Source organism: Heteronotia binoei, unplaced genomic scaffold, assembly GCF_032191835.1.
Source record: "Heteronotia binoei isolate CCM8104 ecotype False Entrance Well unplaced genomic scaffold, APGP_CSIRO_Hbin_v1 ptg001539l, whole genome shotgun sequence".
Lineage (NCBI taxonomy): Eukaryota > Metazoa > Chordata > Lepidosauria > Squamata > Gekkonidae > Heteronotia > Heteronotia binoei.
This window is the reverse complement of record NW_026800309.1, coordinates 16,833-38,983: the sequence shown is the minus strand read 5'-3', so window position 1 is coordinate 38,983 and position 22,151 is coordinate 16,833. Positions and strand designations below refer to the sequence as shown.

The following is a 22,151-nucleotide window of genomic DNA, read 5'->3' as shown; positions in this document are numbered from 1 at the left end:
GGCCAGGGGTTTCGTGTGTGTTCCCACTGTTGACCTGAGGCTCTAGGCGGAGCTGGTTGAGTCTCCTGGCATGGCTGGCAATGAGCTACCTAGGACTCAATGGCCTCATCGATCCCTGGCCACCAGGCATAACTGCGGGCTAGCACCTTCATGCGCACAATACCGGGGTGTGTCTCGTGTAGTGCATTGAGGACCCGCTGCATTTAAACTGGGGGTACCACCACCCTGTTTCCCCACAACAGACACCCCTTGTATACAGACAATTCATCCCGGCGGGATACAAACACAGAGAATTCTGACCCCACCCGGCCCGCCAGCCATCCCCTCTACACCCAGTCCAGGACCCGCAAGATGGTCTTGTCATTCCTGGAGCATCGGGCAATGTCCATACCGTGTACTGAGCGGTCTGGAAGGGACTCCAACATGATCTGGTAAGTTGGGGCAGGATCTGGGTCCATGGAGGGCAGCGGAAGTCAGCTCAACACGTCCGCAGGGCCCATTGCCTTCCCCAGTCGGTAGCACAGGCCATACTGGTACCCCGCAAGGAAGATGGACCACCTCAAGACCCACGGTGAAAGCATTTGCAGTGTCTGGCGGTTGGGGGAAACAGTCCTAGCAAGGGCTTGTGGTCTGTGTGTATTATGAAGGGCCGGCCATACAAATAGTTGTGAAATTTCTTTACCCCTGCAACTATAGCCAGACCCTCCTTGTCAATCTGCATGTAGTTGCGCTCCAGGTTTTGCAAAGTTCGGGAATAGCATGCCACCGGGACCTCGCGGCTGACCAGCAGCATGTGAGCTAAGACCGCCCCACTCCGTATGGTGACGCATCACAGGCCAAGACTACTGGCAGTTGCTCATCGAAGTGCGCCAGCAAGTTGTTGGAAGTCAAAATGTCATTTATCGCCTGAAACGCCGAGGCTTGCCAGCGACCCCAAACCCACGGAGCCCTTTTGTCCAGTAGGCGGTACAGAGGTTCTACTACCACTGCCTTGTGGGGAAGGAAGGCGTGGTAGAAATTTAGAAGTCCCAAAAATGACTGTAATTCCACCTTGTTCCTGGGGGCCGGTGCATCACAAATCGCCCTGATTTTGTCCCTTGCCGGGTGAATCCCTTGCTCATCCACCCTGTACCCCAGGAAGTCAATGCTGGTAACCCCCAATTCACATTTCTCTCTCTTGACCTTCAACCCCACCCCGACTTTTGGTTAAATGAGCCTAAATCCAGGTGCTCATTAGAGGGACTTTTTTTCTTTGCAATTTTGCAAAGTTGAACTTCTTTGTAACGTGTTTAAAAGGATTTATATGACTTCTTAAAAATGTTTTACTAAATATACTACTAGCCAGTATATTTACCATACAGTACTAGCCAGTACAGATTGGTTGGTGAGTTCTTTTTCTTTTTCTTTTGTATTTTCTGAACAGGAGCAAGCAGTCAGGCCTAGTTAGATCATACCAGTCAACTGGCATCAAAGTAGGCCTGAAAAGGGCCTCCTCCCTCCACCTTTTATTGACAGAACTAAATTTGGCGTTAGGGTTGCCAGGCCCAACTCAGAAAATACTGGGGACTTTAAGGGTGGAGCCAGGAGACTTTCCCATCCCCCCCCCCCCCGAAATACAACATTGTCCTTCCCCTGAATAGAGTCTTAATTTCCATGTCCCTCAGCAGCTGACTGCACTTCTACTAAATTAAAGTGAAAACACATACACTCTCTCTCTCTCAAAAAGTAAAATAAACACAGTTTGTAAGGACATACTTTTGTGATCTCACTGGGGCAATTTACTCACCAGAACCATCAGCTCTATTTCAATCAACTTCTTAAGACTAACAGGGAAATGAAAGCAGAGCAGCTCCAAACAGAGGGGTTCTGTTCACTTCTCTTCTTTTTATACACTAACCAGGAAGATCCAGGAACCCTCAGCCAATTGGGGAAGGCTTTCTGTGGCTGTTTCCCTCCTCCTCCCACCCTCAGGCAATGGAATGCAGCAGACCTCGATTGATGGTTTGATGGGCCAAAGGTTGATGAAGTACAGTCCCAACCAATCAGGATGCTCAATTTTGCTATCACAAAAGAGTGTGCTTGTGTATATATATATGGGTTCTATTTTTACTTTTCTATGTTTGTCCAATTACATGGCTTATTGATTGTTTGTGATTTGAAAATCTTAATAAAATGTTTAGAAAAGACAATAAATGAGGTGGAAAAGTTTCTAAACACATTTCTAAAAATACACACACAGTAAAGTTTATACTGAACAAGCTGTAACCAGTTTGGTGTCGTGATTAAGCGCACAGACTCTAATCTGGGAGAATCAGGTTTGATTCCCCACTCCTCCACATGAACCTGCTGGAGTGACCTTGGGTCAGTCATAACTGTCTCGGAGCTGTTTCTCTCAAGAGCAATGTCTGTCAGAGCTCTTTGAGCCCTACCCACCTCACAGGGTACCTGTTGTGAGGAGGGGAAGGGAAAGGACATTGTAAACCATTTTGTAGGTAGTGAGGGGTAGGGTATAAATCAGTCGCGTCACTTCTCCTCCTGTTCTTCAGAAGCTGTGCATAACTCAGTGCAGCTCATCCTGGAACTGAGCCTGGGAATTCTGCATGCCAATCAGTGCTGTCATAAAAGCTGCCTCTGCCTTCCTATAAGAAAGCACATGCTGAGGACTCTGTCCCTAATGGTCTTGGTTCTCACCCCGTACACAATGGGGTTCAAAGTGGGAGGCACCAGAAGGTAGAGGATGGCCACCAGAATGTGGACATGGTGGGGGACATTATGACCAAACCGGTGTGTGAGGAAAGTGAAGAGACCAGGAATGTAGAAGGAGAGGAGGATACAGACATGAGAAGCACAGGTGCCAAAGGCCTTCCGGCGAGCTGCATTGGATGGGAGCTTCAGCACAGCCTGGAGGATCATGGCGTAGGAGGCAGCAATGATGAAGACATCAAACCCAACCACGACGAAGGCCACAAAGAGGCCGTACACAGTGTTGATGCGGGCGTTCCCGCAAACCAGCTTCACCACTGCCATGTGCTCACAGTAGGAGTGGGCGATGACGTGGCTGTCGCAGTAAGGAAGCCTGCTGGCCAGGAAAGAGAAGGGGCTGACGAGGACCACTCCCCGCAACAGGATGAGGCCACCCAGCTTCCCTATCACTGGTAAGGAGAGGATAGCGGAGTGCCGGAGCGGGAAGCAAATGGCCACAAAGCGGTCCAGAGCCATGGCCATCAGCACGCCGGACTCCACGGAAGAGAAAGCGTGGATGAAGAACATCTGGGCCAGGCAGGAGTGGAAATCAATGGCTCTGGAGCCCAGCCAGAAAACAGCCAATATTTTGGGCACGGTGGACGTGGAAAGAACCAGATCGGTGAACGCCAGCATGGCCAGGAAGAGGTACATGGACTGGTGCAAGCTGGGCTCCGTCTTGATGATGTAGAGAACGGTGCCGTTTCCCAGGGTGGCAGTGATGTACATGAGGCACAGGGGGATGGCGATCCATCCCTGCACCCGCTCTAACCCAGGGATGCCCACCAGGAGAAAGAAGGCCGGGTGCGAAGGGGTCCAGCTGGCATTTGGAGGAGGCATGGCGAGCGGTTGGCTTTGCCCTCAAGCCATGAGAGTTTCCGGCTCTTGTATCAGAGAACCTAGAGAGGCAAGGCAATGGTCACTGCACCTCAAAAAGGATATTATAGCATTGGAGAAAGTCCAGAAAAGGGCAACTAGAATGATTAAAGGGCTGGAACACTTTCCCTATGAAGAAAGGTTGAAACGCTTGGGACTCTTTAGCTTGGAGAAACGTCGACTGCGGGGTGACATGAGAGAGGTTTACAAGATAATGCATGGGATGGAGAAAGTAGAGAAAGAGGTACTTTTCTCCCTTTCTCACAATACAAGAACTCGTGGGCATTCGATGAAATTGCTGAGCAGACAGGTTAAAATGGATAAAAGGAAGTACTTCTTCACCCAAAGGGTGATTAACATGTGGAATTCACTGCCACAGGAGGTGGTGGCAGCCACAAGCATGGCCACCTTCAAGAGGGGTTTAGATAAAAATATGGAGCAGAGGTCCATCAGTGGCTATTAGCCACAGTGTCTGTCTGTCTGTCTCTCTATCTATCTATCTATCTATCTATCTATCTATCTATCTATCTATCTATCTATCTATCTATCTATCTATCTATCTATCATCTATCTATCTAAAAAAAATTTGGCCACTGTGTGACACAGAGCGTTGGACTGGATGGGCCATTGGCCTGATCCAACATGGCTTCTCTTATGTTCTTATGAGACACAGAGTGTTGGACTGGAGGGGCCACTGGCCTGATCCAACAGGGCTTCTCTTATGTTCTTATGTGACACAGAGTGTTGGACAGGAGGGGCCACTGGCCTGATCCAACAGGGCTTCTCTTATGTTCTTATGAGACACAGAGTGTTGGACTGGATGGGCCATTGGCCTGATCCAACATGGCTTCTCTTATGTTCTTATGTTCTTAATGCAAGCAAAGGTGGATTGGAAGGGGCTGTGGCTCAGTGGTAGAACATCCACAGGTTCCACATTCAATCCCCAGAATCTCCAGTTAAAAAGGACCTGGCAGGAGATGAGATGAAAGACCATCAGTCTGGGTTCCTTAAGAGCTGCAGCCAGTCTAAGGAGGCAGGACTGAGAAAGGTCCTTCTCCACACCTTAGCCAGCACCATAGCCAGGAATGGGGAGGGAGTCTGGCAGGGGGCAGTTTAGCACAGTGGAGCTTACTTCTGAGGAAACCTGCTCAATGGACTGGGTTGCACAAAGGAATGGAGAAGCTCCTCTTGTTTTGTTTCGACGGCCAATGTTCTTCCAAGTCAGGGCAAACCCTTATGGATGCTAATGACCTCCTTGGCCAGTGGCCATGACATGCTCAGTTCACACCTGAAGCGAGGCAATGCTTTCCAGTCCAACAACACTTCAGAAATGCTAATGACCTCCCAGGACAGACAATGATGGTCAGTTTTCACACCTCCAGCTAGAAATTGTCAGCTAGCATAGAATCATAAAGTTGGAAGGGACCTCCAGGGTCATCTAGTCCATCCCCTACACCATGCAGGACATTCACCAATACCCCCCACAACCCTGGTGACCCCTGCTCCATGCTCAGAAGATGACAAAAATTGCAGGGTCCCTTGCCAAACTGGCCTGGAGAAAACTTGCTGACTGGCCCCGAAGTGGCAATCAGTGTTTCCCTGGATGTGTAAGAAGGGGCCATGAGAACTAAGCCCTGATGCAACCCTTCCCTCCCTCTCATGATCTGCCTAATTCACACAATCCTCATTGGTGTCAGATGGCCATCTAGCCTCTACCTCCAAGGAAGGAGAGCCCACCACCTCCCAAGGAAGCCTGTCCCACTGAGCAGGGAAATGAAAACAGCTTTTACCTACAAAAGGGTTTTTTTCCCTTCTGTCTCTCCTAGCAGAGCAGACACAGCACAATCAGTCTTTTGGTTGGGCTGGACAAATCGCAGGAGGGGGCGCTGCCTGGTGAGAGCCATCTAGTAGCAACAGGCCTGCTTTTAACATGGTCAGAACCAGGGACCACCTGCCCACAAGCAGTTGCCACAGCCTCTTCCTTCACTGGGGCTTCCTTCACTGAAGCTCCCTTCTTAGAAGGGAGCTGTGAGATTACGTTTCCTAAAGTCAAAGGCAGCTCTGTCCCTCCCCCAAGCAACTGAGCCGCTACAGCACAAAAATGGAACCCTGTAAATGCAACCCCCCCTTACCTTGTTCCCCTCGACTAACTCTACAGTAAGCAGCACTGTCAAAGGAGAAGTCTTCCTTTCTCTTTCCATGTGACTTCCCCATCTGGATGCACCAGAACATTTATGCATTCATGTGAATCTCACAGAAGGACAGGGATCTGGGAGTTCCTCCTGCAGGAATACTTCTGCAGTGCTGATTATGTTTTTCACAGATGGTGCCATTGGGAAGCTCCTGGAACTCAAGCACATTTGAAAAACAATAAATATGTATTGTTTCTGCCAAATAGCCAGGCAAACTCGAGGGGCTGCCAGAAATCTTTTGGGACCTGGACAACCTGAGACCAAAGATATGGATGTTCAACCAATATGTAGCAATATGCATAGCTGTTCAAAGGCAGTTCAAGCCCAAAGGCAGGTTCTTAGCTAGTGCCTGAGACACAACCTAACTTGTTGATGTTGTTTTTGCCCTGTGTGACAGAGAGTGTTGGACTGGAGGGGCCATTGGCCTGATCCAACAGGGCTTCTCTTATGTTCTTATGTGACACAGAGTGTTGGACTGGAGGGGCCACTGGCCTGATCCAACAGGGCTTCTCTTATGTTCTTATGTGACACAGAGTGTTGGACTGGAGGGGCCACTGGCCTGATCCAACATGGCTTCTCTTATGTTCTTATGTGACACAGAGTGTTGGACTGGAGGGGCCATTGGCCTGATCCAACAGGGCTTCTCTTATGTTCTTATGTGACACAGAGTGTTGGACTGGAGGGGCCACTGGCCTGATCCAACAGGGCTTCTCTTATGTTCTTATGTGACACAGAGTGTTGGACTGGATGGGCCATTGGCCTGATCCAACAGGGCTTCTCTTATGTTCTTATATGACACAGAGTGTTGGACTGGAGGGGCCACTGGCCTGATCCAACAGGGCTTCTCTTATGTTCTTATGTGACACAGAGTGTTGGACTGGAGGGGCCACTGGCCTGATCCAACATGGCTTCTCTTATGTTCTTATGTAACACAGAGTGTTGGACTGGATGGGCCATTGGCCTGATCCAACAGGGCTTCTCTTATGTTCTTATGTGACACAGAGTGTTGGACTGGAGGGGCCACTGGCCTGATCCAACAGGGCTTCTCTTATGTGACACAGAGTGTTGGACTGGAGGGGCCACTGGCCTGATCCAGCAGGGCTTCTCTTATGTTCTTATGTGACACAGAGTGTTGGACTGGATGGGCCATTGGCCTGATCCAACAGGGCTTCTCTTATGTTCTTATGTGACACAGAGTGTTGGACTGGAGGGGCCACTGGCCTGACCCAACAGGGCTTCTCTTATGTTCTTATGTGACACAGAGTGTTGGACTGGAGGGGCCACTGGCCTGATCCAACAGGGCTTCTCTAATGTTCTTATGTGACACAGAGTGTTGGACTGGAGGGGCCACTGGCCTGATCCAGCAGGGCTTCTCTTATGTTCTTATGTGACACAGAGTGTTGGACTGGATGGGCCACTGGCCTGATCCAACAGGGCTTCTCTTATGTTCTTATGTGACACAGAGTGTTGGACTGGAGGGGCCACTGGCCTGATCCAACAGGACTTCTCTTATGTTCTTATGTGACACAGAGTGTTGGACTGGAGGGGCCACTGGCCTGATCCAACAGGGCTTCTCTTATGTTCTTATGTGACACAGAGTGTTGGACTGGATGGGCCACTGGCCTGATCCAACAGGGCTTCTCTTATGTTCTTATGTGAAACAGAGTGTTGGACTGGAGGGGCCACTGGCCTGATCCAACAGGGCTTCTCCTATGTTCTTATGTGACACAGAGTGTTGGACTGGAGGGGGCATTGGCCTGATCCAAAAGGGCTTCTCTTATGTTCTTCTGTGACACAGAGTGTTGGACTGCATGGGCCACTGGCCTGATCCAACAGGGCTTCTCTTATGTTCTTATGTGACACAGAGTGTTGGACTGGAGGGGCCACTGGCCTGATCCAACAGGGCTTCTCCTATGTTCTTATGTGACACAGAGTGTTGGACTGGAGGGGGCATTGGCCTGATCCAAAAGGGCTTCTCTTATGTTCTTCTGTGACACAGAGTGTTGGACTGGAGGGGCCACTGGCCTGATCCAACAAGTCTTCTCTTATGTTGTTATGTGACACAGAGTGTTGGACTGGAGGGGCCATTGGCCTGATCCAACATGGCTACTCTTATGTTCTTATGTGACACAGAGTGTTGGACTGGATGGGCCACTGGCCTGATCCAACAGGGCTTCTCTTATGTTCTTATGTGACACAGAGTGTTGGACTGGATGGGCCTCTGCTCCAAAGTTTATCCAATCCCCTCTAGAAGCTGTCTATGCTTGTAGCCGCCACCACCTCCTGCGGCGGTGAATTCCACATGTTAATCACCCTTTGGGTGAAGAAGGACTTCCTTTTATATATACATTTATAATCATATATTTTTTTCTACAAAAAAGCCCAGCAGGAACTCCTTTGCATACCAGACCACACCCCCGGATGCCAACCCAGCCAGAACAGTGTTCCTGTGCATTCCTGTTAAAAAAAGCCCTGTTTATAATTTCTTTCACACCTTTATGGTTTGGACTCGCCCATTCTGGGCTGGTGTATAGAACGAGACTTAGGACAATACCTTATTTTAAAGTCTGAGTTACAAAAGTCTGCAGTGAACTGTTAAAAACAACCATGGCAACCACCAGCCACATGACCACACTGGAAGGGCTTGCAACGGGGACTGGGCCTAGCAGGGCTTTGGGCACAGGGGAGAGTTTGCCACTTATTAGCAGCTCCTGGGGGGAGGCCCTGAAGTCCCTGGAAGGGTCCCCAGCAACACATAAAGGCTCCTGCAGTCTTGAGATCAGCAGATGGAGGCCGCCTCTTTTTAGAATCTGAGCTTGACTCGCCAGGCAATGACGACCTCCTGAGCAGATCTGACCTGGGTCCTCCCACTGCAGGGGAAGTGAGTGAGTTCTGCCTATTCCGTGCCATAAAGTGCCCAGCTGCACATAGGTATGGATGTGTGTCTTCTGTAAGCCACAGGTTTTGCACAGATGATTTAATTCTGGGATGCATCCAGTGTTGGCAGACTGCCAGCAGGGACATTGGTCAGACGAACGGGAAAGAAAGCTTTATTTGTGAACTAACAAGCTGGCTGGGAAAGAGCAGAGACAAGGCTGGCTGCTTTACGAGTGGGGAGAAAGCTCTGGACTGCTTTGGAAGAATAGCCTAGGAGTTGCATTCTGCAGACAGACAAGGAAAAGGCCCTTTAGAAAGCAGGTCCTCCCCCCACAGTCTTGTCTAAGTAGACATTGCTGTCTGTACACTTGAGGATCCTCCTCCTTCTTCTCCCCCTCCTCCTCCTCCCTCTTCTTCCCTCCTCCCCCTCCTCCTCCTCATGAGATGTTGCTCAGTGCATTTTCCAACTGATTACAAGAAACCCAGGATCAGTCGTGGGCCACTCTTAAAGCTCTGCCCACTGATGGCAGAACCAGATGCTACAAAAGGGACACAGCAATGCCCCCCCCCTCCAATGTCTGAAACAAAACAAGCAGGATGCTATATTCGGCAGTCCAGCTGCTCTCCCTTCTTCAGATCACTGAATGCCAGTGACGGAAAAAAACACAATGCAAAGACATGAATTCTTTTGCAGTTCTCCTTGTGAGGAAGATGTCTTCCCTGAGTGGCCAAGGGCAGATGGCTTGACCAGTCATAGAATCATAGAATCCTTGAGTTAGAAGGGACCTCCAGGGTCATCTAGTCCAACCCCCTGCACAATGCAGGAAACTCACAAACACCTCCCCCTAAATTCACAGGATCTTCATTGCTGTCAGATGGCCATCTAGCATCTGCTTAAAAACCTCCAAGGAAGGAGAGCCCACCACCTCTCGAGGAAGCCTGTTCCACTGAGGAATCGCTCTAATGGTCAGGAAGTTCTTCCTAACGTTGAGCCGGAAACACTTTTGATTTAATTTCAACCCATTGGTTCTGCTTGTCCTACCTTCTGAGGCCACAGAAAACAATTCCACACCATCCTGTATATGACAGCCCTTCAAGTCCTTGAAGATGGTGATCATATCACCTCTCAGCTGTCTCCTCTCCAGGCTAAACATCCCCAGATTCTTCAACCTTTCCTCATAGGACTTGGTCTTCAGACCCCTCACCATCTTTGTCGCCCTCCTCTGGACCTGTTCCAGCTTGCCTATATCCTTGTTAAAATGTGGTGCCCAAAACTGAACACAATAATCCAGGTGAGGTCTTACCAGAGCAGAGTAAAGCGATACCATCACATCACGTGATCTGGATACTAGACTTCTGTTGATACAGCCCAAAATTGCATTTGCCTTTTTAGCCACCACATCACACTGTTGACTCATGTTCAGCGTATGATCCACTAAGACCCCTAGATCCTTTTCGCACAGACTACTGCTAAGACAAGTCTCCCCCATCCTATAACCATGCATTAGATTTTTCCTACCTAAACGCAGAACTTTACATTTATCCCCATTAAAATTCATTTTATTGATTTTAGCCCAGTTTTCCAGCCTGTCACGATCATCCTGGATCCTGTTTCTGTCTTTGTGAAGTTCCTGCATTGTGCAGGGGGTTGGACTACATGACTCTAGAGGTCCCTTCCAGCTCTATGATTCTAGGAGATATTTGTTGTCAGGGAACAGATTTTTGGGTGCTTTGAAAAAAGGATGCCTGTATTTCTTATTCAAGCTCTGATGCTCACAATAGGCGTGTTTGCTTAGCACCAACATCAAATCCAGAAAGCAGAACTGGGCTGCCAAATTAACTTTACTGTTTTGTTTTCTTTCAAGAGGGAACGACAGAGACCAAAATCCTTGGGAGACGGTGATGTTGTCCTCCTCCAATGCATCTTTTGCCCCCCCAGATTTTTTCCTGACAGGCTTCCCTGGGCTGGAAAAATCCCACATCTGGATCTCCATCCCCATCTGTTCCATGTACTTTGTGTCCATCGCTGGGAACTGCACCATCCTCTTCATGATCTGGACGGACCAAACCCTCCACGAGCCCATGTACTATTTCCTCTGCATGCTGGCCCTCTCAGACCTGGGTTTGTCTTCGGCCACTTTGCCTACCATGCTGAGCGTCCTCTGGTTCAACCACCGCTGGATCCACTTTGACGCCTGCCTGGCCCAGATGTACTTCATCCACACCTTCTCCATCATTGAGTCAGGCATTCTGCTGGCCATGGCCTTCGACCGCTTGGTGGCCATCCGGAACCCCCTGAGATACACATCGATCTTGACCAATGATGCCATCATCAAGATTGGGCTGGGGGCTTTCCTCCGGGCTGCTTTTCTTGTGTTCCCCTGTTCCTTCCTCCTGAAGACAATGCGGTATGGAAGAAGAAATGTGCTCTCCTACCCATTCTGTTTGCACCAGGATATTCTGAAGGTGGTGCTTTCAGACCGGAGGCTGAGTAGCATCTATGGGTTGATGGTGGTGCTCACCTCCATGACCGTTGACTCTGTGTTGCTCATGGCGTCCTATGTCATGATCCTCAAAACCGTGCTAAGCATCGCCTCCAAGGTGGAGGGGCTGCGGACCCTGAACACTTGCATCTCCCACATCTGTGCCGTCGTCACCTTTTACACGCCCATGATTGGCCTCTCTATGATCCACCGGTATGGGAAGAATGCCCCACCTGTGGTTCACATCCTCATGGCCAACGTCTATCTTTTGGTGCCTCCCCTGATGAACCCTATCGTGTACAGTGTGAAGACGAAGCAAATTAGAACACGGATCGTTAAAAGGTTCTGGAAGGGAAAAGGGTCAAGTGAGGCCTCTTAGAACCAACATCTTGACCAAGAAAGGTGATGTAATATGTTAGTGTTCTTCTCGAGCCAGTTTGGTGTAGTGGTGAAGTGCACGGACTCTTATCTGGGAGAACCGGGTTCGATTCCCCACTCCTCCACATACAACTGCTGGAATGGCCTTGGGTCAGCCATATCTGTTTCAGAGTTGTCCTTGAAAGGGCAACTTCTGTCAGAGCTCTCTCAGTCCCACCTACCTCACAAGGTGTCTCTTGTCTGTGGGTGGGGGGGAGGTAAAGGAGATTGTGAATGCTCTGAGACTCTGAGATTCCAAGTATAGGGCAGGATATAAATCCAGTATCTTCTTCTTCTTCAAGTCAGGGCTGTCCCACTTCTGAAATCACACAGATGCAAAGAGATGACATCTGAGTTCTGGATTCTGCAGCCCAGTTCTGTACTGAGGAAAGAAAAAGAAGAAGAAGAAGAAGAAGAAGAAGAAGAAGAAGAAGAAGAAGAAGAAGAAGAAGAAGAAGAAGAAGAAGAAGATGATGATATTGGATTTATATCCCGCCCTCCACTCCAAAGAGTCTCAGAGTGGCTCACAATCTCCTTTCCCTTCCTCCCCCACAACAGACACCCTGTGAGGTGGGTGGGGCTGGAGAGGGCTCTCACAGCAGCTGCCCCAGGGCTATGGCTGACCCAAGGCCATGCTAGCAGGTGCAAGTGGAGGAGTGGGGAATCAAACCCAGTTCTCCCAGATAAGAGTCTGCACACTTAACCACTACACCAAATTGGCTCTCCATAGGCCAGTGAGCAACCAGCCCTGGTAGTGAAGTAATGAATCTCTTGAAGAAACAGGAATGGACCAACTTCCATTCTTCACAATTTCCCCTATTATCTGTGGTAACACGATAGGCAGAGCATCGTTTGGTGTACTTTGGGGGGGAATTTCCAACTCCTCCTTTCTTTTCTTCTTGGTCTTGTCTTGTCTTGTCTTCTGTTGATTTTGTCTCGTTAGAACAGCCAGCTTGGTTTATCTCAACTACCATTTAATGAAAGATTTATATTATCTTGCTTGTCAGTGTGTTCAAGTTTAGCGCAGACTGTTGAAGAAGCTATTCCATATAAGGACTTTACTCTTTAAGGACTGAAACACGGTTTAGAATTGAACTTAACCATCTAAGTGTGCCTGTTTTCACCTCACTCCTCAGACTGATGATTTCCTTGCGATGTATATCAGACCATCAATCTATCAAGGTCATGACTGTCTACTCAGACTAGCAGCAGCTTTCCAGGGTCTCAGGCAGAGGTCTTTCCCATCACCCACGGCCTGTTCCTCTTGAAGTAAAGACGCGGGGGATTGAACCTGGGACCTTCTGCATGCCAGGCAGATGCTCTGCCACTGAGCCACAGCCCCTCCCCATTTAATTGAGCCTTTGGAGTTGATGCCATTCAAATAGGTACTCAGCTGTTAGATGCTTTTTGTACATGTTCAGAACTTTAATGGATTGCTGACATGGATGAAAAGAGAATTATAGCTTTTCTCTGGGCTTCCTGATTCAATTTAAAAAGGTAAAGGTAGTCCCCTGTGCAAGCACGAGTCGTTTCTGACTCCGGGGTGACGTTGCTTTCACAATGTTTTCACGGCAGACTTTTTATGGGGTGGTTTGCCATTGCCTTCCCCAGTCATCTCCACTTTCCCCCCAGCAAGCTGGGAACTCCTTTTACCAACCCTGGAAGGATGGAAGGCTGAGTCAACCTCGAGCCGGCTACCTGAATCCGGCTTCCGCTGGGATGGAACTCAGGTCGTGAGCAGAGGGCTCCGACTGCAGTACTGCAGCTTTACCACTCTGCACCACAGGGCTCCTTCAGTGTAGATAGGAAAGGAAAGGTCCCCTGTGCAAGCACCAGTCATTTCTGACTCTGGGGTGACATTGCTTTCACAACATTTTCACAGCAGACTTTTCACGGGGTGGTTTGCCCTTGCCTTCCCCAGTCATCTACACTTTCCCCCCAGCAAGCTGGGGACTCATTTGACTGACCTTGGAAGGATGGAAAGCTGAGTCAACCTGGAGCTGGCTACCTGGACCCAGCTTCCGCCGGGATTGAACTCAGGTCGTGAGCAGAGGGCTCCGACAGCAGTACTGCAGCTTTTCCCCTCTGCGCCACAGGGCTCTTACCCCCTTCAGTTCCCACAAATGCCAGCAAGGCATTAGGATGGGGAAAGACTGTCCTCTGTTATAGGGCCCATCTTGAAGACTATTCAGTCCCCGAAAGGTAGGGCTTGTGGCTGGGAGGCATTTGCACAATCACCTGGAAGGCTGGCAAAATAGGGTCATTGCTGTAGAGCAGCTGCCATTTTAAATGCAGTTCTGTTGCGAGTGTGCATGAAAAGGGGGGATTGTTCTTTGAGTATGAAAGGAGCTCAGAGGGTCGGGAGCCCTCTTGTTTCCATCCCTCCCTCCCAGGAGCTGTTCTCATCACATCTAGACCCCTCCTCCTGAAGGAGCTCAGCGGAGGGGAGGAGGCTGGAAAGGGGTCACCGGAGTGCTAGAGGAGACAACCAATTGCCATCCTTGCAAACCCCTCTTTTGATAGCACCTCTGGAATCATAGCGGCCCCGTGGCACAGAGTGGTAAAGCAGCAGTGCTGCGGTACTGTGGTCTGAACTCTCTGCTCACAACCTGAGTTCGATTCCGGTGGAAGCTGGATTCAGGTAGCCGGCCCAAGGTTGACTCGGCCTTCCATCCTTCCGAGGTCGGTCAAATGAGGACCCAGGAAGGAAAATCATAGAATTCTAGAGTTAGAAGGGACCTCCAGGGTCATCTAGTCCAACCCCCTGCACAATGCAGGAAACTCACAAACACCTCCCTCTAAATTCACAGGATCTTCATTGCTGTCAGATGGCCATCTAGCCTCTGCTTAAAAACTCCAAGGAAGGAGAGCCCACCACCTCCCAAAGAGGAAGCCTGTTCCACTGAGAAACCGCTCTAATGGTCAGGAAGTTCATAGAATCATAGAGTTGGAAGGGACCTCCAGGGTCATCTAGTCCAACCCCCTGCACAATGCAGGAGATTCACAAAGACCTCCCCCTAAATTCACAGGATCCTCATTGCTGTCAGATGTCCATCTAGCCTCAGCTTAAAAACCTCCAAGGAAGGAGAGCCCACCACCTCTCAAAAAGGAAGCCTGTTCCACTGAGGAATCACTCTAATGGTCAGGAAGTTCTTCCTCATGTTGAGCTGGAAACTCTTTTGATTTAGTTTCAACCCATTGTTTCTGGTCCTACCTTTCAGGGCCACAGAAAATAATTTCACACCATCTTCTGGAACGGGTGCAGAGGAGGGCAACAAAGATGGTGAGAGGTCTGGAGACCAAGTCCTATGAGGAAAGGTTGAAGGAGCTGGGGATGTTTAGCCTGGAGAGGAGGCAGCTGAGAGGTGATAGGATCACCATTTTAAGAACATAAGAGAAGCCATGTTGGATCAGGCCAATGGCCCATCCAGTTTAACACTCTGTATCACACAGTGGCCAAAAATTTTATATATATATATATATATATACACACACACACACACATACACATACACACATATATATACACACTGTGGCTAATAGCCACTGACGGACCTCTGCTCCATATTTTTATCTAACCCCCTCTTGAAGCTGGCTATGCTTGTAGCCACCACCACCTCCTGTGGCAGTGAATTCCACGTTAATCACCCTTTGGGTGAAGGACTTCCTTTTATCCATTCTAACCCGACTGCTCAGCAATTTCATTGAATGCCCACGAGTTCTTGTATTGTGAGAAAGGGAGAAAAGTACTTCTTTCTCTGCTTTCTCCATCCCATGCATTATCTTGTAAACCTCTATCATGTCACCCCGCAGTCGACGTTTCTCCAAGCTAAAGAGCCCCAAGCGTTTCAACCTTTCTTCAAAGGGAAAGTGCTCCAGCCCTTTAATCATTCTAGTTGCCCTTTTCTGAACTTTCTCCAATGCTATAATATCTTTTTTGAGGTGCGGCGACCAGAACTGCACACAGTACTCCAAATGAGACCGCACCATCGATTTATACAGGGGCATTATGATACTGGCTGATTTGTTTTCAATTCCCTTCCTAATAATTCCCAGCATGGCATTGGCCTTTTTTATTGCAGTCACACACTGTCTTGACATTTTCAGTGAGTTATCTACCACGACCCCAAGATCTCTCTCATGGTCAGTCTCTGCCAGTTCACACCCCATCAACTTGTATTTGTAGCTGGGATTCTTGGCCCCAATGTGCATTACTTTGCACTTGGCCACTTGAAGGGCTGTCATATAGAGGATGTGTCATATAGAGGAAGTGTATTACGCAGTCCCAGGTCTATAAAATGAAGAGACAAAACTATAGAAAAATATGTACAGTTTATTTATAGAAAAGGGGGAGGGAAGGAACATAAAAGGGGATGTAAGAACAAACTAAAATTAACACAAAGCGCACAGAGGAACACTGAAACAAAAGCTATGGCAATTAGGCAACCCTCTTCCACACTGGACTGTGCAGCCTACTTTGGCTAGTTACCTAAGCCTACTTACTCGACTGGGGTCACAAAGAGTCGGATTCGACTGTGCGACTGAACAACAACTCTTACTCAATGCTCTCATAGTCAGGCCCACAACACCAGCAGATGTCTTAATGTCCTGTCTTCCTTGTTGTCACCAGTGCTGAATGAATATCCTGATGCTGAATATCTTGAATGTAATGGTGGTGGCCATCTAGCCTGTATATATTCTAGCTGGCTAGTTGGCTGCCCAGTCACTGACATGATCTGAATAGAAAGCTGTCATCTAGCTCTGGACTCAGACGTTGAACTGTCAAAGCTAGAGCAAAAGGATCTACCTGTCAACTGGGTCTGACTTTACAGGTGTGACAAGTTACCTCTAGGTTTAATTAGGTAATTGCCTATTGACACATGCTATACATTGGTGCAAATCCTGCTAACACTTACAGACAAAGACATTGAGTGACATAAATACTTACATACATTATAAATTGCAATCAGTTTCTTGACAGGACCATTCCCCAGACACGGACACTCACTAACTTGGTAAAGAGGCCTGGGTCATATTCCATGTTCCTTCTTAGCTGCAGAGTCTTGCGAGCAAAAATTCGACTTTGTGAGCCTCTGGCATTAAAGTTGTGGGCTGCTGCGTAAATTTATGTGCGCCAGGGTCTTCCTTTGTGAGCTAAGGAAAAGATGTGTGAGCTGGAGGCTAAAAATCTGTGAGCCAGCTCGCGCTTACAGCAGGGGTGGGGAATCTTTTTTCTGCCAAGGGCCATATGGATATTTAGAACATCATTCGCGGCCCATAAAAAATTATCAACTTAAAAAACAATGCTCCGTCAAGGGAGAATGATTTAGGCCAGCAAAATTAATACAAATAATTGTTTTTCTATTTGAAGTCATGTGGGGAGAGCCTAATCTGGCACACACACACACACCTGACTCGCTGCCCTAGGCAAACGCATAGGTCCAGGGCTTTTGTGTAGAAAAAGCCCAGCAGGAACTCAGTAGCATATTAGACCACATCCCCTAAAACTAGCATTAGGCTTCCCAACCCTCCCGCCCTGGCGGGGGACCCCCAAATTTACAGCCTCTTCCCCCGCTCTCCAAAAATCTGGACGCGGGGGGAGGGGGGAAGCGGCGCCAATGTTGGTGCCACTTGCAGCGCTCTTGGGGCATTTGGACGGCTCGGCCTCTGAGGTAAAATTGCAGCTCAAACTTTCTGCCGACATTTCTGCCACCTGGCCTGGCCTCCTGCACTCCGGGTAACACTTGGGCTGTCGCCCTGCCCCGCACCAATCCCAAGCCAAGCGTCCTTCCCCTCCCTCCCTCCGTCTCCGCCTCCTCTTGCAAAAGCACACCGAGCCTCCCCTTCCCAGCGCTTGCCAAATGCCGGCCCCCACCTCCCTGGCCGACCAATGCGGGGAGAGGCCGCCCCTTCTCGGACCAGGAAGCAGGAGAGGCGGCTGGAGGGGCTCCAGGTGACGTGGAGGATCCCGCGATCCTTTGCATTTGCAAGCCAGGCCCCACACTTTTGCATTTGCAAGCCGGACTCCAGCTTGAAAGCAGCAGCAAGAGGAGGAGGTATGGAGTTTGGGGGGTGCGGTGAATGCAGCCCCTGCCTGCCGGGATGAGGAGCGCAGCAGCAGCAGGGGGAGGTGTTCCGATGCTCAGCCAGCAGCTGCGGCCCAGCCCTCTCCAAGCCACGCTGCCTGGGTCCCAAAGTTGCCAGCCTCCCGGCCGTCCCTTTAAATGTGATGGCCAGAACTCCCTTTGGAGTTCAATTATGCTTGTCACAGTCTTGATCTTGGCTCCACCCCTAATGTCTCCTGGCTCCACCCCAAAGTCTCCTGGCTCCACCCCCAAAGTCTCCTGGCTCCACCCCCAAAGTCCCCAGATATTTCTTGAATTGGACTTGGCAACCCTAATTAGCATATTAAGTCACACATTCATTAGCATATTAGGCCGCACCATCTGGGATAATCAAGTGCAAACTGAACTGTGGCTGTAACTTTTTAAGGCCCTGCAGCTATTCTGGCCGGCCAGCCAGGCCCCAGGGAGGCTGCCCCACAGTACATCTGGGCCCTGTGATCCCTGCCTGGCCCTGGGGAGGCTGCTGCACAGTGCGGCTGGGCCCCACGATTCTTGCTGGCCAGCCAGGCCCCAGGGAGGCTGCCATGTGGCTCGGTTTGGCCCAGCAATCCCTGAGGGCTACACCAAGTGACCTCAAGGGCCCCACACGGCCCTTGGGACAGAGGTTCCCCACCCCTGACCTTGAGGGAACACTGGTCAAATAGCATTCTTGCCGCAGAAGCAAGTTAATGCAGGTGAAAAAAAAATGCTTTCTTCCAGCTTCATTTCACACAGATGATGGGTGTGGCTAATCCAGCCACTTGATTCCAAGCTATGGTTATATCAGGGCTAGATTACTGCAGTGTGCTGTACATAGATTTGTCCTTGAAGACAACTAGGGTTGCCAATCCCCAGGTGGGGGCAGGGGATCCCCTGGTTTGGAGACCCTCCCCCCGCTTCAGGGTCGTCAGAAAGCGGGGGGAGGGGAGGGAAATGTCTGCTGGGAACTCTGTTATTCCCTATAGAGATTTATTCCCATAGTAAATCATGGAGAATTGATCCGCGGGTATCTGGGGCTCTGGGGGGGCTATTTTTTGGGGTAGAGGCACCAAATTTTCAGTATAGCATCTAGTCACTCTCCCCAAAATACCCCCCAAGTTTCAAAAAGATTGGACCAGGGGGTCCAATTCTATGAGCCCCAAAAGAAGGTGCCCCTATCCTTCATTATTTCCTATGGAAGGAAGGAATTGAAAAGGTGTGCCGTCCCTTTAAATGTGATGGCCGGAACTCCCTTTGGAGTTCAATTATGCTTGTCACAGCCTTGATCTTGGCTCCACCTCTAATGTCTCCTGGCTCCACCCCCAAAGTCTCCTGGCTCCACCCCCAAAGTCCCCAGATATTTCTTGAATTGGACTTGGCAACTCTAAAGACAACTCAGAGACTCTCGTTGGTCCAGAATACTTCAGCTTGGTCACTGTAAGGCACTCGGTGGACTGCGTTCCCAAAAAACAGCTCTGCAGGGACTTCACTGCTCAGTTCTCAGGTGTGATTCAAGGTTCTGTTTATCACTTAGAAAGCCCTTGATGACCACAGAGCCACCTGCAGGTAGAGGGACATTCAGGGTTCCCATTTATATGGCTTCATTTATATTACTTTTGTCTTCCAACGCCATCAGTGGTGGACTGTGCTGTCGAGGCACTGCCAGTTTGTGGCGATCCGGCAAGGTTTTCAAGACCAGAGACAAGCGCAGAACCCTGGAGTGGGAAGGGGCCTCTAGGGTCATCTAGTCCAACCCCCTGCCAAGGCAGGAAACGCAGACCCCTCCCCAGGATCCACCATTGCCTCCCTCTGCACTGCAACCCCAGCCTGATAACGTAAAGAAAGAGCAAAGAAAATTGGGTTTTCATTTTGTTATAAAGCACCTGGTGGTGCTGGGTACCAGGGTGAAGCTCATCCAAGGCCAAACAGTTATGCAGCAGGATGTTTTGCTGAGCCGAGCCGATAAGGGCGTACATTCGATGTTTCAGAACAAAGAAACAAAAGTTAATGTGAGCCAAAAGTAAGAAAGCGAAACTTAAGGTTTAACGGCCGTCAAAGCGCCAAGGTAGAAGAAACGGGGAGGGGGAAACACGGGGTGCGCGCGTATTAGAGTGAACGGGATAGGGCAAACAGATTGTGAGCCTGTGTGCCGATTGGTCCACAGAGCCAGGATAGGCGGGACAGGGAAGGCTTAAAATCAGCTGCACTGCGATGCAGACTTTGGATTTCTGGGTGGGTTCACTCGCCCTGATTTCCCCGCGCTTTGCAAACCACGCAATAAAACGCTTGCTTCTCTGACCCACTCGCCCAGAACTCCTTTCTTTCAATAGATTGGTCTTCTGGCCGTAACCAGCCTTCCTCAGTGGTCTCTCGCCCAGATACTAACCAGCACTGACCCTGCTGAGCTTTTGAGATCTCATGAGATCGGGCTGGCTAGCCGGGGCTATCCAAGTCAGAGCTGCAATTCCATTTGCAGTGTGGAATCACTCAGTTCTTCAAGAGCTGCCATTGCTGGAATGTTTTGACTGTTGTTAGAACAGAGATTTTTATTTTTGAATTGTCAAAAAAAAAACAGAAGAGAATTTAAGAAAAAAAGCGGGAGAGAGGGAGGAGGGAGGGAGAGGAAGGGAGTGGAAGGGAGAGGGGAGGAGGGAGGGAGGGAAGGAAGGAAGGGGAGGGAGGGGGAGGGAGAGTAGAAGGAAGGAAGGGAAGAGGGGGAGAGAGGAAGGAGGGAGAGAAGGGGGAGGGAGGAAGGAGAGAGGGAGGGGGAGGGAGGAAAGAAGGAAGGAAGGAGAGGGATGGAGGAGGGAGGGAGGGAAGGTAGGAAGGAAAGAGGGGGAGGGAGGGAAGGGGGAGGAAGGTAGGTTGGTTCATTGGAGCCTAGCCCATGGAAATGGAGAGGGTCAAATTCACTGGAAACGGGTGGTCCTTCTCTTGCCAAATGCCCCCAGGACCCCTTTGCGGATGGGCTGGGTTTTCACGCTATTGTGAAATTGTCAAAAAAAACCCAGAATAGATTTTAAGAAAAAAAGAGGGAGGGAGGGAGGCAGGAGGGAGAGGAAGGGAGAGAGGGAGGGAGGAAGGAGAGAGGGAGGGAAGGGGGAGGAAGGAAGGAGGGCAAGAGGGAGGGAAGGGGGAGGAATGAAGGAAGGAAGGAGGGAGGGAAGGGGGAGAAAGGAAGGAAGGAGAGAGGGAGGGAGGGAAGGGGGAGAAAGGAAGGAAGGTAAGTTGGTTCATTGGAGCCTAGCCCATGGAAACGGAGAGGGTCGCATTCACTGGAAACGGGTGGTCCTTCTCTTGCCAAATGCCCCCAGGACCCCTTTGCGGATGGGCTGGGTTTTCACGCTATACACAATGGGGTTGAGGACAGGGGGAACGAGGAGGTAAACATCCGCCATGAGGATATGGACGATGGGAGAACTGTGCCTTGCGAAACGGTGCACCATGGAGACCCCAATCACAGGAATGAAGAAAATCAAGACGACGCAGACATGGGAGACACACGTGTTGAAGGCCTTGAAGCGTTCTTCCCTGGAGGCGATGGCTGTGACGGTCCGGATGATCTTCACGTAGGAGAGCAGAATGAGCAAAGAGTCAACCACCAGGGTGGAGAGGACAACGCACAAGCCGTAGATGCTGTTCACTCTGGAATCGGAGCACGAGAGCTTCAGCACGTCTTGGTGCAAGCAGAATGCATGGGAAAGCAGGTTGCTCTTGCAGTAGCTGTATCTCCTGAGCAGCCACGGTGTTGGGAACACAATGACTGTACTTCTTGCAGCAACGGCCAAGCCAATCTTGACCAGCACCGAATTGGTCAGGATGCTAGTATACTGTAGGGGGCTGCAGATGGCAACGTAGCGGTCAAAAGCCATGGCCAAGAGCACCGAGGACTCCATGAAGGAGAAGGTGTGGATGAAGAAGAGCTGCACGGCGCAGGTACTGAAGTCAATCTCCCTGATGTTGAACCAGAAGAGACCCAGCACCGTTGGCAACGTGGAGAGAGACAAGCCCAAGTCGGTGACGGCCAACATGGAAAGGAAGATGTACATGGGCTCATGAAGGCTTCGGTTGGTCTTGATGACAACGAGGATGGTGCCGTTCCCCAGCACGGCGATGAGGTAGATGGAACAGAAAGGAATGGAGATCCAGCGGTGATACCTCTCCAGCCCAGGAAACCCCACCAGCCGGAAGACTGGGCCACTGCCGTTGCTAAGCGGTGGCATCATCTGGGATCTAGTAGGTGGGAGACACAAACCTCCAGACAGAAAAACAATGGCATTTTCACTGCAATGCAGTAAATAACCCCGCAGCAGCAAATCATGTATTGGTCAACATGATGTCGACCAGGGAGGGGCCAAACTTGCTTAACTTAAGAGCCATATGGAATAAATGTTAGATGTTTGAGAGGAAGGAAGGAAGGGGCCAAACTTGCTTAACTTAAGAGCCATATGGAATAAATGTTAGATGTTTGAGAAGAAGGA

General features: G+C 49.9%; 3 protein-coding genes across 3 annotated transcripts; 1 reads left to right on the top strand and 2 right to left on the bottom strand.

Moving 5' to 3' along the window:
- Positions 1-2,616: 2,616 nt before the first annotated feature.
- Positions 2,617-3,582, bottom strand: LOC132565739 (olfactory receptor 52R1-like). The gene has a single exon (XM_060230475.1). The coding sequence runs from the start codon at positions 3,580-3,582 to the stop codon at positions 2,617-2,619; it is 966 nt and encodes a 321-aa protein (XP_060086458.1).
- Positions 3,583-10,589: 7,007 nt separating this feature from the next.
- LOC132565738 (olfactory receptor 51G2-like) lies at positions 10,590-11,549 on the top strand. The gene has a single exon (XM_060230474.1). It carries the CDS (start codon positions 10,590-10,592, stop codon positions 11,547-11,549), a length of 960 nt encoding a protein of 319 aa, XP_060086457.1.
- Positions 11,550-20,942: 9,393 nt separating this feature from the next.
- Positions 20,943-21,896, bottom strand: LOC132565750 (olfactory receptor 51L1-like). The gene has a single exon (XM_060230486.1). The coding sequence runs from the start codon at positions 21,894-21,896 to the stop codon at positions 20,943-20,945; it is 954 nt and encodes a 317-aa protein (XP_060086469.1).
- Between the last annotated feature and the right edge of the window lie 255 nt (positions 21,897-22,151).

Excerpts from the sequence above, each read along its gene's own strand:
- LOC132565739 (XM_060230475.1), bottom strand. The coding sequence starts at position 3,582 with ATGCCTCCTCCAAATGCCAGCTGGACCCCTTCGCACCCGGCCTTCTTT.
- LOC132565738 (XM_060230474.1), top strand. The coding sequence starts at position 10,590 with ATGTTGTCCTCCTCCAATGCATCTTTTGCCCCCCCAGATTTTTTCCTG.
- LOC132565750 (XM_060230486.1), bottom strand. The coding sequence starts at position 21,896 with ATGATGCCACCGCTTAGCAACGGCAGTGGCCCAGTCTTCCGGCTGGTG.